General features: G+C 41.4%; 1 protein-coding gene across 1 annotated transcript in view; it reads right to left on the reverse strand.

Annotated features, from left to right (window-relative positions):
• Nucleotides 1–18,045, reverse strand: part of TBCD (tubulin folding cofactor D) — a 108,805-nt gene that overhangs the window by 51,173 nt on the left and 39,587 nt on the right. The window contains exons 14-15 of the mRNA XM_039716036.1: nucleotides 11,379–11,535; nucleotides 2,985–3,042 (exon numbers count right to left, since the gene is read on the reverse strand). Of these exons, the coding sequence (XP_039571970.1) occupies nucleotides 2,985–3,042; nucleotides 11,379–11,535 (215 nt within the window). The remainder of the gene's footprint in view (nucleotides 1–2,984; nucleotides 3,043–11,378; nucleotides 11,536–18,045) is intronic.

The raw sequence follows: 18,045 nt of genomic DNA on the forward strand, positions 1-18,045 counted from the left end.
AACTCTGGTGTATCCAGGTTTGTGACAGACCGGGCAGTGCTGGGTTAACACTGGACTTGATGATCTTAAAGCTCTTTTCCCACTTGGATGATTCTATATTTTATGCTACTGAAACACTTTTTTACTCAGCACAGGCATATTTCAGTGAGTATGACATTCTCCATCACATCCAAGGGATTTCACAGTTCAACCACTGCATTACAGTGTCATTTAAAAATGTGCTGCTCAGACAAGTGCCTAAATGATACAAAATCTGTAAAGCCCTGAAATTCCAAAAAAATGCCATATTCTTAAGAGATGCCAGATTCTTCAAGTGTTTTGTGAGAGAAATGTTTCAGTTTTTATACAATCCCCTTCTTGAGATGGAAAAACTGGATACAAAGACACTAATTTAAAGATTCCATGAGAGCAGAACCAGGGTGACCAACCTGAACACTCTTCTTTCCCACAAAAACTGAAGAAATTATATTACAACATTCTCTAAAAACACTTAGTTTAAAACCAGGTATTTTAAATACTATCAGTCAAACAAGAGGAAAAAAAAGCCTCTCTTTGAGATGTCAGAGCTGAATAGAGTCCAATTCAACATCACTTATTCATCTGATTATTCCTTATACTGATTATTCATGAAAGAGTTGCACAAGCCAGCCCAGAATGCTTGTTGAGCTTCAAAAGCAGAGTCTTGTTCTATTCTCTCTAACCTCAGGGTTCAAAATGTCTCTATTCACCATTTTATTTTATTGGTGCTCTGCATTATAATATATTACATATTGTAAGAGATGGAAAATCTAGTAAAACCTGTTGTTTATTTAAATATGTGTTTAACTGTAATAATGATTGGAAATATTTAGCACTCCCAGGTATTTTTCTTCCGAATTGTAATAATGGCTGATAAACACAAAATATTTCTTTGCCTTTCTAAAATAAGAGAAAAGGCTTTAGTAATTTCATAAATATCCATTAAACAACTATTCCAAATTTTGACCAGCTCTGATTTAGAAAGAACTAGTGAAAAAATTAATGAGATTGGAGGTAGCTGACTTGCAGACAGCTCAGGAGCCTGGGCTACAGCAGAAGAGGAAAGTGAGGAGAAATGTGCTGGGTTTTGTAATTAGAAATGCAGATACTCGGGCTGCACTAAGCTCTCAGCTTGAGTCTGGCTGGTTTAGCACACAGCTCATGGCCAAACTACCAATTTATGTGTAGAAACACACTGATATTAAATCAAGCCACCAAAGCTAAGCAGCACACTTGTCGTGGCAATTGTGCTATAAAGATTTCTCCTTGGTGTCTATATAAACCTTGATTCTGAGGACAATTCCTGGGCATCACACAAATAATTCACTTTTCACCACCTATGCTCCCTAATGTTCATGCAGCTCTCAGGAAAAGAAATTCCTCTGAGGAACTGATTTGAATAAAGGGACTTAAATTAGCCAAGAATGGCAAATTGCAGTTTCTAAAATGCAGGAGCTGAAGTCTGGGGGAAGTAGCATTGCTGATATTTGTTAGTTGTACAGCAAGGGAAGGGTTCTAGCACTGCTCAGCAATCTGCAGCACCTTGGCTTGCTCTGGTCTGAGCTCCTTCAGAGCCAGGAGCTGAGCTGGGCTTGCTCAAGCACTGACTCACTTCCCCAGCAATTATTACACTGCAGCTTCATTCAGCAGCTTCAGCAGCAGCACAGGTGTGGCTACACAAAGTGAGGATGCTAGCCAGGTATCCCTGAGAAACCCTCCTGATGTTCTAAACACAGCACTTTGCAAAATTTCAGTCAAGAAGTCAGACAGACCTGGTAATGTGCATATTGCAAAGATTGTCTTTTTTCTTTTCTTTTCTTTTTTTTTTCAACACATTCACAGTGAAATTTATTGTCAGGAACAGAGACACAGTTCTTTGGCAGACACTCTTTGGTTCTGGTTTGAGTTCCTACAGTTAGAGGGTGGAGTTTTTTACATTTGAATAAGATAATTTGGTTTTTCTGTTAAAAGATACAATTCACACTTTTTTTTAAAGAAAGCAAGTTCAATGTCTACAACATTGAATTTAAATTCTCATTGATAAGACACCCATTCTTTCTTCTCAAATTCTGTACCTATAGATATCTGTAATTCTCCATCACTTCTCTTAAGAACACTCCTCTCAACTCTCAACAGCATCAATATTTTCTAGAGAAGGTTTCCACAGAATATATTTTGTATCAGTTCTATTCACTGCCTAACAGTATCTGACTAATGAACTTGTCACTCTTTTAAAAATTCCCAGTCCTATGTAAAGAGTTTTATATAACAGCTAAATATGTTTGAAGGAGAGAGATTATTCTAGAAATTTTCAGTTTACCATGATTAAAGAGTAACAGCTGATGCACAATCAGGAAATTGTAACCTCATAAAATCCCCCAGCTTGGAAATGTGTACAAAAGCCACTATCTGTGTATTATGTAGGACCCTTTTGTCTGTGATCTTGTGACTAGACTAGTCACTTTTAAAAATTCCCAGTCCTATGTAAAGAGTTTTATATAACAGCTAAATATGTTTGAAGGAGAGAGATTATTCTAGAAATTTTCAGTTTACCATGATTAAAGAGTAACAGCTGATGCACAATCAGGAAATTGTAACCTCATAAAATCCCCCAGCTTGGAAATGTGTACAAAAGCCACTATCTGTGTATTATGTAGGACCCTTTTGTCTGTGATCTTGTGACTAAAAAATACTAAATAATCCTTTCTTAGATACTTTATCTTGATCATCATGACAAGACTACAGCACACTGTTCACTGTGGCCATAAATCCAAATGTGCATCTGTGGGTTATATAATTTAACATCTAAATTCACAAGATACTTCTAAGGGTTTAAAAAAACAGGGTTTTTTTTGCTCCCAACATAATATTTTGCTTCTCTACTCTAGTTTTACATAATTAACTCTACAAATTATTAAATGAAAAGAACAAAATAACAGAGATGGAAGCTGGATGTGGTAACTTACAGAAGCAGCTCTTCTGCAATTAACATCACGATCAAATACTGCAGCAATAACCAATGCACTGAGGAAACAAAACACTGAGCATTAGTACCAAATTTATGAAAAGAAATGTGCAATGCCATCATTTCAACATTTAGCCTTCTAAGCAGAACAGGCAGCATGTCCTTTAAGGAGCTTATTATTTAGAAATACAAGGCTGAACTAGAATCTGAGTTGAAGTAACTTTGTGCTTGTTTCTCTAGTTTGCTGTGGACTCCCCACAGCACAACTGCCACCCCTCTGTATCAAAGGCATTTCTGGAATACACAAACAGGTTTTAAACAGAGCAGGGGTTTAAAACTTGGACATAATCATGTCCAATGTGAGACTCAGTGCTATTTTAAATGAAAACTTGGAAATACAGTTTCTCAATAGCCAAATGTACAGCAAGTCTTGTGTAAGGAGTAAACACAGCACCAAGTGAAGCAATGGAAAGCTGCACAAGAACAGTCACATCCTGCAAGGCACAAAAATCAAACAACATGCAAATCCTGGTAAAAAATAACCTGCAAGATGAACTGCAAAGCAGTTTTAGGGTGACCCTTTAGAGACAGATGGATTATTATACTAAACAATTTCTTCATGCATGAAGCCTGGTGACCCTGCACGGGGGAATTCTTGTGCCTCAGAAGAGCTGCTGCTCAAAGATGTGCTACACAACACAGGAGAAAGAATATATCCCAGAACACAGTCTGCAGCTTTAGAAATCCACCTCCAGCATGCAATTAACTTCAGCAACAAATAAACATCACTTCAGGAGAATCATTTAAGCAGAAAATTATTCCTTTCAAACCCTGAAACTCTTCATTACATGATTTATTGACTCCAGGCAAAACCGGAAATAAATACTGGCTGAAAAGTAAATTCAAGATAGCTTTGCTTCAGCATAAGGATATTAATTACACTGATAATATCAAACTTCCCTGGGTAGTGGCTATCAGTTCCCTACAGTGATGAATACTGTGTTGTTCCACTTCTCTGAAATGCACAGTCAGCTCAGCCTCTGTAATTTCAGTTCATCTCCATTAGGGAAAACAGGAGCCAGAAAGCCAGAATGAAATGAAAACAAACCCCAATAAAGGGTTCTAAAGACAGTAAATGCTTTCTTACTGCTACCTGCAGGAGCAATATCCCCCTCTGCCACAAAGACAAGAGGAGAGAGGAGGTCATCCAAACAACAGAGCCTGCAAGAGCCAGTGCTCAGGAAGCATTCCATCAGGAAGCAGCACACATGGCTCACTGCTGAGAAACTGCTGGCTCAGGTACACTCTTCATACTGATGCCTCAGGTTTGGCTTTTGTGTTTTTCAGATTCTGTGCTGCTTCAGTGTGGGTCTGGGTTCACATCAGGGGATGGTGAGCTCTGTGCACAGAGCAGGGAGACAAAAGACTTCCTGCTCCAGCTGGGCACCAAGGACAAATGATCCAAATCTCAGCCCAAGAGCACAAACAATGTGGGCTGAAGAGAGAAAAACAAGAAGGATGGGACTTCCTTGGCTGAAGCTGTAGCTGGACAATTAACTCCAATATGCAAATGAAGCAGAACTTATAAAAGTGAGAGACCCCCTAACAAGTCATCCATTTTATAACCATTTTAAATCCATCTTAAGTGTAACCTAGCTACTCTTATACTACCCAAAATATATCCATTGAGGCCTTCTAATAAATCCCTACTTTATTCTTTAACTCTGTTCTAGGCCAGCTTTCACAAGGCACCAATACCATGCTTGCTAATTCTCTGGCACACAGAGAGACTTAAAAATTATTTTAAAAGGACACTTAAGAATTATATAGTTTTAATGATATGACTAGCTCCCATAAATGTTTTCATTAAAGAACTTTCAAGACTGAAGGAACTGGAGGAAAATGATCCTTGAAACCAAAGAGAAGCAAATTTCTGCCTGACATTTCTGGTTACACAGACTGGAACAGTAATTTGTCAGTTATGTAGTAGTTCAATATTGGTCTTTTCTGGAGAGGGGGAAAAACCCCAACCACACAAAACCCCTGATCACACCAAGAAGCTCAGAATCCTGAGTGCTGCCCTCGCTGCATCAAACAAGAGCTCATTTTATAATCACATTGTGGTTTTCCATTTTTTCTTACTCTTCTGTTACCTTAAGACAAAGCTGTGCAAGTGAAGCCAGCAAAGCAGCATATTGTCTGTGCTGCCACCTGAGTCACTCCGTGCTGCAAACAACACTGGGTGAGCAAAATAAAAACCCCAGGAATTCCAGCAGTGCCCCGTTATAGTCCTCAATCATCCTGCACTCACTGTTCCATGTTAATCCTTTTAATGAAGCACTCTAACTCATCAAACTGCACAAATGCTCTTTTCAGGCTAATTCCCACTTGGAAGTGCAGGCAGATCCTCCCCAAAGCCAGGCTTAGTGCAGAGGGTGGAACACCTCTAAGGTGTCTTCACCTGTCTGCTCTGTGGGAGTTTATGTGATACTGCACCAGGATTTCCTAACAGAAAGAAACTGTTGATGTCAAACCAAGTGGGATATTTTTTTAAGCTACTCAAGGGATCATGTCTTGACTTGCCTCAAGTGCACCACACCTGCCTGTTGCCAGGAGGAGCAGAGGATGGCTTTGCACCCTCCAGTCCTATGGAAACACCTTTCCTGGCTCCTTTACACCCCCCAGTCCCCAGGAACACCCTTCCTAGCTCCTTTTCATCCTCCAGCCCCTATGGAACAGCTTTCCTGGCTCCTTTACACCCTCCAGCCCCTATAGAACAGCTTTTCTGGCTCCTTGAGGGATATGGAGCCTGCATGCATTACAGGAATTAAGTCCACAATGAACACAGACTTAAAAAGTAAATTGGCATTTTATCAGTCAGCTAATAATTCTCCCTTTCCTCATATCCATCCTCTCAAGGACTCATGTAACTGGCTTCAGGGGAAGTTAGAAGTACTCCACGTATGTCAGTGGGCACTCCCCAGCCCTTGTGCATCTCATTCTCTTCCCTGACAAGGTGGGAAGAGCCAGGGAGCAGAGGTGGGCCAGGTGAGAGGCAGCAGAACACAGAAATAAGCACAAGCACCAGTTGCCCTCAGCTCACAAGCACAAGGTGTACCAGGCAATAAAGCTGAATTCCTTTCACCACCTGCAGCAGGCACTTCCAGTCTCCACTAGCCACAAGCAGCAAGAAGCTGATCCTGCTGCTATCCCCTGGGAATCTGCTGCCATCAATCCCAGTGTGCCACCCTCAAGCTGTGGGAGGAGAAAAATAAACTCTCAAACCTCTTGCCTATTTGGTACAAAACCAAAATTTCCTTCCTGAGTCTTAAAAAGGGTGAAGTGGTAACAAGAGAGAAAACTCTCCTCCCTGCTGTACATTAGGAAAGGGAAAGGCACAAGAACCACCACAAACAAAGTGGGTCTGAACAACCCAAGCAAGAAAAGGAGGTGAAACTTGGGTCTGTTGAGCACTGCTGCTGCAAACAGCCCCTTCTGCACCTCTCCAGTCATGCCTGGGACGGCTGCACAGAGAGCTGGGTGATGAAAACACATCTGGACTCAAGGGTTTTTTAATTTTTGAGACCAGAGCAGTTCTCCTGTTCCCTTTACCCCATGGAGCTGTGTTACACCAGTGCAGGAGCCACACAGGGCAAGGAGCAAGCACAAGGGCCTGCTCCAGCCACACTGCAGATGACTCAGATTTAATTCCTCCTGTTTATCTGGGAGAAGGTCTAAGGAGAAATGCTGTGACCATTCTCATTTCCACACTGCTACTTTTGCAGTCCCTCCAACCCAGCTCACACAGAGCTCCCACACATCCTGTTCACCACCCACCCTCCTGTGCTCTTCAGTGAGTTATTCCAATGCAAAAATTAGAAGTAAAGTGGACAAAGTGTAAGAAATACATGTGGAAAAGAGCAAGAAAAATGCTTAGAACAGGAGTTACAAATCCTGTGAAAAGAAGAAGAAAAAGGAAAGGAGAGGGTCTGTGATACAGAAGTGCCTTTACCCAAGTGCCTTCAGCACTCAGCTCTGCTCTGCAGGAACAGAACAGCAGAAAGCCATTCCCATATTTCATCACAGTACAAGACATAGCTCAAAGCAATGCTTCAGATTTCCCCAGTTCTGCAGGACAATCCTGCCCTGGAGCAAGCTCCATCATCCATCCTGGGCCACACCTGCCTGCTCCCCCCTCCCAAAGGCAGGCAGCACCCTGGGGAAGCCAAGGCTGCCTGCCCTGGTGCCCTGCACCCACAGCGTGTTCTGCTCATGGAGACAGACCCCAGATCCCAACAGATCCCAGCTCCTGACTCCCCTACACCAGCCTAATTCTCTAAAATATCTGCTCTTTTTGCAAGGTCATATTATGAAACTTGTTGAAACTTGTTTCTGGTTCAACCTCTCTCTCAACAATGTCATCTCTATTCCATGGCCTTCTTAAATCAGCACACTTCATCTCAGTGTTTGCACACAGATGTACAAGGCTGTGTGAGCTTTCTGCCAGGTTTTGAGAATCCTTTACAAATCCATTTCTCCCGAGTTCTCAACAGATCCCAGATCCCAACAGATCCCAGCTCCAAACCACCCCACACCAGCCACAACAGGCAAAAGAACCTGCACCCTCACAGCTCCACACATTCAGATAGCCAGCAACCATTTAATCACTCTAATTGTTATTACAGAATGCAAGTATGTTTTCATTTTTATTTTTTTTGTTTAGGTTTTAAACAAAACAGTTCAGCTCCTTACTGTGCACCTGCCACTTCACAGACAGCAACTTCCACACCCAAGGGGGCAGGAATCAAATTACCCACATTTCCAAGTCATTAAATTCTGCTTCACTTTCCTCATAGGTAAGCTTAAAAAGAGAGGCAGCATGTAGAGACTGGGAGAGAAACAAAGCTCAGTCTAGTAGTGCTTTTATAATGATGTGCTTGAACAGCAACTTCAGTGGGTGCATCTCAAAAAACAGCAACAAGGTCCTGCAAAAGAAGTGAAGTTTCATCTATATTGCCAAGAATTTTCTTTTTGTGGTCCTGTAGTTTGAATAGATGAGGCAAGGTTTTAGAAACCAGTTTAACTAGACTTTAACAGACCATTAAGCAGATGAGCAAGTGTATATTGTTGAAATATGGATTGGGAAAAAAAAAACTGACATGGAAAAATACAAGCAAGTGCTATTAGAAACATTCACAGGCATGTATTTCCAATAAGTGTTCACTTTTTCTCTGTTTTTTCTTAAAAGAGTGGCAAGGTCAGGAAGGGGAACGACTGATCCATGATCTATAGCAAGTTTACAACTTCAATATTCTGCCACTTTCATCACTGAAGAGAACATTCATAAAAAACCAGGGAAGAATCAGCTGACAGTGAATATGGAGAGAAGGATTTATTTAAAAGCACTGTCTGAAATTTTACTAAAAAACCAATCTGACTTCATGCAGTTTAAAGTGATTGTTCACTGGTCCAAAGTGAAATATTTATGTTCCTTGACTGCTGAAAGAACATTGGCTTTCAATTACAAAATGATACAAGAAAAGGAAAAAAATCCCCTGCAAATCACCCTCTACTTTAATCTGTTACTGCTGTTAAGGACATGTAGGGCAGGACCCAGTTCAGGTATTTTGGTACCTAAGTGGGTCCCATGTGCTTCCAGCAGCTGAAAATGAGTGCAGGATAGACCTTGTGCAATCCCCAGCACCAAGCAGAGCCAGCAGCTCAGCACTGCAATCACTCATCACACTTTTGGAAGGTGTTTACTATTTTTCTCTAATAGTGTGTATTCTTATCCAAGCAGACGTTTTTGCTGTGTAATTCAGCTCACAATGGATATTATGCATTTTGTTTCAAGATGCTGAGTGTTGCATTTTTGCAGGGTAGCAACAATTTGCTTGTGGCTAGAAGTATGACTCTTCTTTAAGTAAAACAGTGACACACCTAAGGCTAGATTTAAAAAAAAGCCGTGTGTAATTATCAGCTTGCTGACACAATAGGTGAAACTGTGTGTCATACTTTATTTGAATTTTTTTTTCACCATTTCTCTTTGGAGTGGCAATTCTACCTTTGAGAGTTGATTTAGAAAAGGAATGGCCACTATAATGCCCCTGTGTGGGGAAAGAAGGCTTTTGGATGAGATTGAAATAGTTCTGTCAGCAATCTAGAAGCAAGGAAGTCCCTAAAACTTAAAGCAGATATTCAGGACCACAGACAGTCCAAACTTCTGTTCTTTTGAAGAAGAAAACACTAAATAACCACTGATCAAAACCCTTCTGATGGAGACAAAGCTGCTGTCAGTGGCTGTACTAAAAGTGTGCCAAGAAAGTGTGAGAAGCCACCTGTGTGTTTGCAGTGCAAGTCACCCGTTAAGAGACCTCAAAATGTCAGCCAGAGTGTGGCCAACAAAAAGACCAAACAATAAAGAGAGAATCCCACAGGCAAGGAGGAGAGAGAACACGGGACAGAAGAAAAAAGGTAAAACCAGTTTGTATCTGCAAAAATAGCAACAGTATTAAGGGAAAGGTTGCAGCAACTTCTAGTCCACCATTGCAGTAGCTCAGATTTGGAAATCTCTTAAAAGATTTTACTTTTGAAAGTCTTTTGAAACAGAAACCATGGATTGAAAAAGAATTACACCAGGCACTTCCATTCATTTCAAGTGAAATCCTGCACTCTGCTCTGCTCTATAAAACCACAAGGCATCAATAGAGGAAAAATTCTCTCATGTATTTGTTAACTTTAACTCAAATATCTTCTTAGTAATAATAAAACCCCTACTATTCAAAAGTGCTGTGTTAAGAATTCAGTATTGCCACATAAGATTCTTGCCCCTTTCAGAAACTGGAAGTGGTTTCATTTTCTATTCAGAATAATCTTTGAATTGGAACACTTCAAAAGGAAAATTATAATTTGTGTAGAAGCAGAGCTGAGGTGTACTTTATCCTTTCAGACTTAACCTGCTCAATTTGCAAGCTGTAAGCTGGTCAATAAAAAAATACTTTATTCCTTGCACAACACCCATGTGACAAAGTCCCATGAATCTTGGATTGTCAGGATGGATTGTCAGGAAGAAGACACACCTGAAAAAGTAAGAAACAACCTCTTCCTTAAGTTTTCTCCTAATATTTCCAGCCCTTTAGGACGTCATAAAGCACCTCCTCTATTTTAGAATGGTTTGTTATTTCTGCCTCTGCTGAACTAAGGTTCCAAATCTTCTCTCTCTTAAACTTCTCAAACTCCCTGAGCTGATGTCACTGAGCTGTCACACAAAACGTGGATCAAGCAGGCAAAAGATGACACCCTGCCAAAGCCTCCCTCCACTGATCTTTCTTATCCACCTTACAGTGAATTTCTTTGGATTTTCCTTTGAAAATCAGGTGAACAGAGGGAATTGAAGTCACCACATAACAAGGAAATAGATATGTTAACATCACCACCATCCCACCCATACACAATTCTTTACTTTTAAGCCATTCAACATATGTGTTAGCAGACACCTTAAGTTTTAATAGACTTCAAAAATGGCCTGTATCAGTTTCCCAGCTCAGTTCAAGAGAGAGGGGAAAATGTGGGAAATGGATTTGTAGAGGATTCTCAAAACCTGACAGAAGGCTCACACAGTGTGCCCCTGTATGCAAACCTAGAGATAAATGTGGACTTGGAAATGCCATGGACTAGGACAGACATTGTTGAGAGAGAAATGGAGCTAGAAACAAGTTTCAAAGGATGGCCTTGCAAAAAAGACTAGATATCTATATATATTATATATATGATACAGATATATATGGAGAAATGGAACTATGAAAGATGCATTGTAGTAGGAAGAGTAATTTTAGATAACTGGCTTTAAGACATTTGCAGCATGGTGTGACAAAATCTCATAGGCCAAGAAATGCTTATAATGTATTGTAATTAAGAAATATCATATAGATATATATGGAGAACTAGAACTATGAAAGATGCATTGTATTAAGACCCATAAAGAGTAATTTTAGATGATTGGCTTTAAGGTATTTATAGTATGGTATGGTAAAAGTTGATAGGTGAAGAAACACTTACAGTGTATTGTAATTAGGAAATAGGCTATAGATATATACATTGATATATATGGAGATAGAGAATATGGAAGATGCACTGTATTAGACCCACGAAGAGTAATTTTAGATGATTGGCTTTAAGGTAAGGTGTGGTAAAAGTTGATAGGTTAAGAAACACACGTAGTGTATTGTAATTAAGAAATAGTTGGCTTCTGATTGTGATGACGTGCATTATAACACCTGCATTGTCTCGCCCTTCACACGAGACTGAAAATGCAATGGAAGTTTTTCAAACACTCTCAGTTGCCAGTCTGTGGGTCAGCAAAGGGCCCGGTCCCACGGGCGGGGGGCGAGCTCACCTGGAGATGTGGCGGATGAAGGGCACGAGCTCGGCGGGCTCGTAGGCGCGCGCGAAGGCCCAGCACACGTAGCAGGCCGCGTCCCTGACGTTGGAGCCCACGCTGCACGCGCCGCGCTTCTCGTCGTACGTCAGCGCCTTCAGCATCACAGGGACCACTGCCACAGCACAAAACATCCACACAAAGCAAGTTAGGACCTTCAAGAACATCCTGTTCCAGCCATGCCATGGGCAGGGACACATTTCTCCATCCCAGGTTGCTCCAAGCCCTCTCCAGCGTGGCCTTGGACATTCCAGGGGCCTCCCCACCCTCAGAGGGAAGAATTTCTCCCTGATATCTGACCTAAACCTACTCTCTTTTACTTTAAATCCATCCCACCTTGTCAAGTCACTACATGCAGGAGTCAATAATGTTTTTCTACAGGTAAAAGAACTCCCAAAACCTGTAAGGATAATTCTTTTACATCGTTCTAGAAACACATTGCTACAGTTCAAGAAGTATGAGTGCAGGGCTCCCCAGAGGGTCTTTACTTGGTATATCTGAACATCCAGACAGAAAATCTGAATAAATCTCTCTCTAGATGGCACAACTTTATTAAATGACTAATGTCTGCAGAAACAGCAGCCTCTTAAAAAAAACCCCAAAAAAAACTCCCAACAATTTTTCTATCAATTTTCTTTCTGGTATCAAATTTATCAAATGCATCATTTTCCTTAGAAAATACTTGTCACAAGGTGATCCCATTAACAAGAAATGGGATCACTGAGCTGTATTTCATTAGCAATCTGTGCCTGGATATCCTTGAGTGGATATAATCACAAAATAATTAAAACTTCCATGTGCTGTTCATCACTGTGTACTATTGCTTTAAACAAAAAGATAGATACCATGACTGGAGAAGTGAAGTGTTAAAAGGCTGTTTAAATTCATTTTAAGCTGCTAAAGAAAATCAAGCAGTAGCTATAGAGATGGGTGAGATTTGAGTAAAAGGAGCATAAACACTACAAGGGGGAAAGTGAAATTCCAATTCGGGAACAACGATGCAGCAGAGATGGATGGATTGTTGGACATTTCCCAGTTCCTAAAGAAGCTGCAATGAAAGTATTTAAAAATGCTGCCCAGCTTGTTTTGAAAATTGCTGCATCAACTGATGAGAAAAATGGAATTTGCTGGTTCTACAGGAACACTCAAGCAGGCGCCGAAGGCAATTCTACAAAGCTGCAGCACGTTTCCCTCAGTGCAAGTGGCCACTCCAGCTCCTTCCAACAGCTGTGGGCACACTCCCACCTCTGTGCAGGAAGGAAAAGGGGGAAGGAGGCCCCTCCAGCAGCTCCTCACATTTGGATAGTCTCTGTGAAACAAAAAAATGTATTTTTGCAGTGTAATGTCCCAAATGGGCACAGCACCAAATGGTTTGTGAGGGACAGGGACAGATGCTCCAGGGTCTGCTGGCCAGGGCAGCTTGAGCTGTCACACCTCTCTGGTGGCCTTTTCCTCCATCTGGGACTCAGAGCACTGCCCTGTGAGACTGCAAAGTCTGGAGACACAGAAAAGGAAGCAAACAGTGGGCACTGGGAGGTGGCACTGCCAGGGGAAACAAGGTGAAGTGTGCAGCACTGGTAATCAGAAACACAAATACCACAAAGGAAATACTGATCTAGGGGGAATCTGGTAAAGTTTTGTGCCATCACTGGCTGAATCTTTACTAGGAAATGCTGAATAAAAACTGCTCCTGAAACAAGTGTGTGTGTGTGTGTGTGTGTGTGTGTGTGTTCAAAAAAGCAGGTCCAGCATTACATTTCTTGCTGGTTTTTACCAGTTATAAAAACCCAAAAGAAACACTACCCAAAATTCCAGGTTTCACTTCATTTCTTCCTCTAGAGTTCCTCAAACACCATGTCAAATCTTAACCTAAAATCACTTTACCCAAAAAATCACAGATTAAAAAAAAATAGGAAAAAATCTTCTGAAGAAAATTAGTTTGGTTGGATGGAGACAAAATTATTTGATTTTCAAAATTCTGAACATGCCTTTTTTATTGAAAACTAGGAGGCTGGAACATGCAGCCAAGAGAAGATCTGAACTATTCCTTAACTTTACAGGTTTCACTTTAGAAGTTTCACTTTAATTTTACAAATCCCCATTTCTTTCACAGATCTACAGTTTTTTTTAAAAAGTGTGCCACCAAAACCAGAGGACAAGCAGTGCTGATTATTAAAACCAAATCCACCTGTGCAGGTGTGTGAATGCTCCAGAAAACACAGTCATCTTTAGCTGTAGCCTGAAGGTATCAATAAGCACCTGCCTACCCCACCCTGCCATGCCCAAGAGCGTCACTGCCGTTGCAGCACAGCCCTGTGCTCAAGCCTTGGAAAATAAAGAAACAACTTCTGGCATTACAAACAGGGTTGGGTTGGGTTTTTTCTCATACTGAGACAGGTTGCAGAGATATTCTGCTTTTTAAACATGGATTTTATACAGTGGGGTGCTCAGTGGAGGTGAGAGACTGGTGAAGGAGCTTGTGGAAGACATTGGATACTGAAAGGTTTAATGTATTTAAATGAAAGATTCTTTACATTACTCCTTTAAAAACATACTTTACACCAACCTCAACTATAACCAGAGCTCTCTGTCACTTTAACTCCACACAGTAAATTGATTTTATTATTAGTGCAATGTTTATCATATAAAATATACAAATACAGCAGTCAAACAAACAACAAAAACCTGTTCCTCAGCCCTAGGCCTCGTCTCCACAAGAAAATTGAAAAATGTCAAGTCAACCTTATTTAATTAAAACAGATTTTCATTGGATCTAGGGTTAAATAAGAATTGTCTACATTTAGTTTCAAACTAAAATATGCAACTTAAAGCAGATTAAGTCAATGTTACCTTAGACAAGCATTATGTTTTCATAGGGACTGTTAAGGCAGAGAAGCTGTTTCAATCCATAAAAATACATTGCAAATCCTTCTATTTTAGAATTATTTAAGAAAAAGTACTACAAAGTTGAAATTTGCTATTCCTGAAGGGTGCATTGTGCACAATGTCACAGCAGGAGCAGCCACAGCCACTACAATCAATGAATGATGAACCTTAAAATTAGAGATATATTCAACACAAAGAATAGCAATTTTGTTCTTCAATTTTTTCTTCAATGAAAACCAGCTTGGTGCAGAAGTGAAGGTTCAGCTCTTTGTGAGCCAGGCTTAAAAGCTGAGGTGTAAGGGCATGGATTGGACTCGATGATCTTTAAGGTCTCTTCCAACCTAGTCATTCTGTGAATTCTGTGAAAACAATTGGTGTAGATATCTGCAGAGTGCTGTTTCCTAAAAACACAATTCTGGCTCCCCCATGTACAGAAAACCAGGTTTGAGACACTCACTCCTACATGGCACCTCTGGAAAGAGGCAGCTCCTAATTGGAACTTCGTTAGGGCTCTTGTACTGATATTTACTGAATCAATTTACTGGTGCAAACACCAGAAAGTTCAGGTTTGGCCCATTCCCAGAAATAAATACTTGTGTAAAAATTCTGTGAATAATTTCTGAATTGTTTTCATTTTCTATACAAGTTGTTGACTCCAAAATCTACTCTTGAAGAGCTCTTTCATGGAGAGGATAAAGCCTCCAGTGGGGATCAGAAAATGAGTGTGCTGCTTTGGCTGTGCAGAGTTCTCTGTGTTCCTGTGGGATGATGCTCTGACATCCCATCCCCAAGGGCAAGTGCCTAAAAACCACCCACAGGTGACCTCTCCTGTGCCATTCCTGCCCCCAGGGCTGACCTCATTAGGAGTTTGCCAGGGAGGGAGGAAGAGAGCAGGGCTCCAGCAGGCCCAGGAGGGATGTGAGGAGGGAGCAGCTGAGTCTCTGAAGCTCCCGGGTGCCCCCAGAGCTGAGCCCACCCAGGGCTGGGCAGAGGCACCTGCACAACCCAGCACTCTGCCCCGTGACTGAAGGGCTGCTCTGTCTGCTGCAACCTCCCTGCAGCCTCTCACTACGTAATGAATGAAGAGAGTCTTTAATTACAGGGTCACGTGGTGGTTTTTCCATGGAGCTATGCGAGGCAGCCCACAGGACAGACCTGCTCCAGGATGAATCACAGCAGGGCAGCACAGCAGCTTGTTGTCTGCCTGGCTGCTCAGGGTGCAAAGTTTGGAATGCAAAGGCTGCCTGGCAGACTGAGAGAAGGGGGTGGTGGTTAAGCTGGATGTTGCCCCACAGACTGTTTGATACCAGTCATGGCTCTTAAATGCAGTGCTCAGGAGATGGACACTGGCTCTGGATGCCAGGCCCTCTGCCAGGGGCTAAAGGTAGCCTTGCAGCAGTGCCCTGGTGCTGACAGGAGTGAGGGCTCTGGAGTGGGGCCAGGGGCCAAGCTGGAAGCAGACAGATCTGGATTCCAGCCACTCCATCCCAACATCCTTACTAACACAGCCCCAAAAGCTCAAAGCCCCTGCCTGGCTTGCACTCAGAGCAGCAGCTGACCCAGCACAGCTCTGAAACAGAGCACTCCGTGTTTTGGGGACTCTCCTACCCAATCACACCCAAGGCCAGACCACAGACCTTCTTCACACAGGTGTACAGCTGACAGAGCTCTGCCTTGACTGAACCAACAGCAAACTGCAGCTAAAGATGTGAAGGAATAGGCTTGTGGAGAAATCCTACTGAGGAAATTAATTACTTACTCTAAAGGAGTATAAAACTTCTGTAAACTCATAATACTGTGTGCCAGAGAAGAAATATCACCCAAGAAAGCCCAGCCTTAAGGCTAAAGTTGTGCAATACCAAGATAAACCCCTTGGTGAAAAAGCCAGAAGCAATTCATTGTCATTTATTCCCTGCTCAATGTTTACCCCATCTCCCAGTGGTGCTGGGGGAGGGACCTTTCCTGCTGCAGCTCCAGACACAGCATTTCTTCCTGCTCATACCTGCTGGCTACTGAAAAAAAAAAATAAATCTGCACCATTTATAATGCTTCCTTGCTAATTTGAAAACTATTACGGTGACATAGGCATTATAACTTTTTAAAAGGCTCTTTTCAAGACCATGCATCACTTTTAAAGTTCACCTGGGTGTTATAGAGAAGGAATTCCTCCACAACCAGCCTTTCAGGTTTGGGTGTTCTCAATTTTCTAAAGAGTCCACCTAAGACAGGCAGATCTTTTTTTTTTTTTTCCCCATGTCTTCCTGTATCTCTGATGAAAAGCACCTGGAATTTTGCCAAAAGCCTCACAATTCACCACCACTACAGAACAGACTAACACAGTGCAGAAGCCTGACTCGATGCATCATCCCTCTCCTCCAACCCCTGGCTGCTGCAAGTCCATAACAAACAACTTATTACTCTGCAATATGGAACACAGAAGGTAATCCTTAAAAATTCAGAATGTAAACAAGTTTAAGAAGCTACATAATGCATTTCCATAAGACTATTCAAATCCTGGTCTCAGTTAAACCTCCTCCTAAAATGCACTGGAAAGCAGTACTGGGTTCACTTTTGTTTTTGTTTTTTTTTTTATTTTATTAATGGCAGTGGGAGATTGGACAAGCAAAAATGCCCCTTTTGTCCACTGTGTGTACAGTTTTTCTACAACAAGAAGACTCTGGGTTTTTTTAAAGTATATCTAGTTATATATAATTATCAGTAAGCACCATTCCCTCTGCTCTCAGATAAAAAGACAACAAACACAGGAATCCAGCATTTTCTCCCTAACAGCACATGATCAAACCTTCTCTGTGCCAGGAACAGAAAACTGGGTACTGCCCCAGAGCACATATCCATTCTAAAGCAAATTAACAAGAAAAAATTAACAGTAGAAAATCAACAAGATGGAAAAGGTAGAAAGGCAGAAAATCAACAAGGCACCGAAAGCTGAGGGAATTTTAAAATCACAGATAGAGCAGTCACATGTGCACAGATATTCCTTCAAAGCTGTAGCATCTGCTATTGAGACTGGCTGAGTCCATCTGAACCCCTCTGACAACACCAGAGAATTCATTTCATACAAACATTCACCAAAAATACACTTGACAATGGGATGTCTTTAAAACAGAGCAAACATCAACTGAGAGAACCAGTGTTTCCTATTTAAACCAAGAGCTTACCATTCAGCAGAAACAGTACACAAATATGTCCCTAAGCCAGGCTCTTTTGGATACTGGTAGAGTTGGGTGTGAGCTCTCTGAAAATGTAAAAAGCATCATGAATTTGTCACGGAATCCCATGACATTGTAACCTGCCAAGTTCCCTCTCAAACGTGCCTCAGTCCCTCACTAACAGACATTCAACACTCCCTATTTCCTCCTTACAGTTTCTTCATGCTCCTTTTATTCTGAAGGTAACTCATGAATTGAAGAAGTTAAGGCTGGTTCTGCACATTTTTCACTCCTTATTACTATTTTTCATTTGTTCTGGCATTAAAAAAAATCCAATTCCAGATTCAGATCAGTTGTACCAATCCACCAGACTCCTGAATCTTCCATTATCCCATCAGAATTATTTCCTCCTATTGAAATGCTGATTTTATTGTTGCCACAGTTTAAAAAGGAGCAAGGGACTGTTGAACTATCCCAGTCTACTCCCTGTGAATGGGTAAGGGTATTTAAGAAACCAGGAAGATTAGAAGTAACGTCTTCCTTGCTGGAATCCTCCCAAAATAAGCACA

This window comes from Passer montanus, unplaced genomic scaffold (genome assembly GCF_014805655.1).
Source record: "Passer montanus isolate IOZ18808 unplaced genomic scaffold, ASM1480565v1 scaffold35, whole genome shotgun sequence".
NCBI classification, from domain to species: Eukaryota; Metazoa; Chordata; class Aves; order Passeriformes; family Passeridae; genus Passer; species Passer montanus.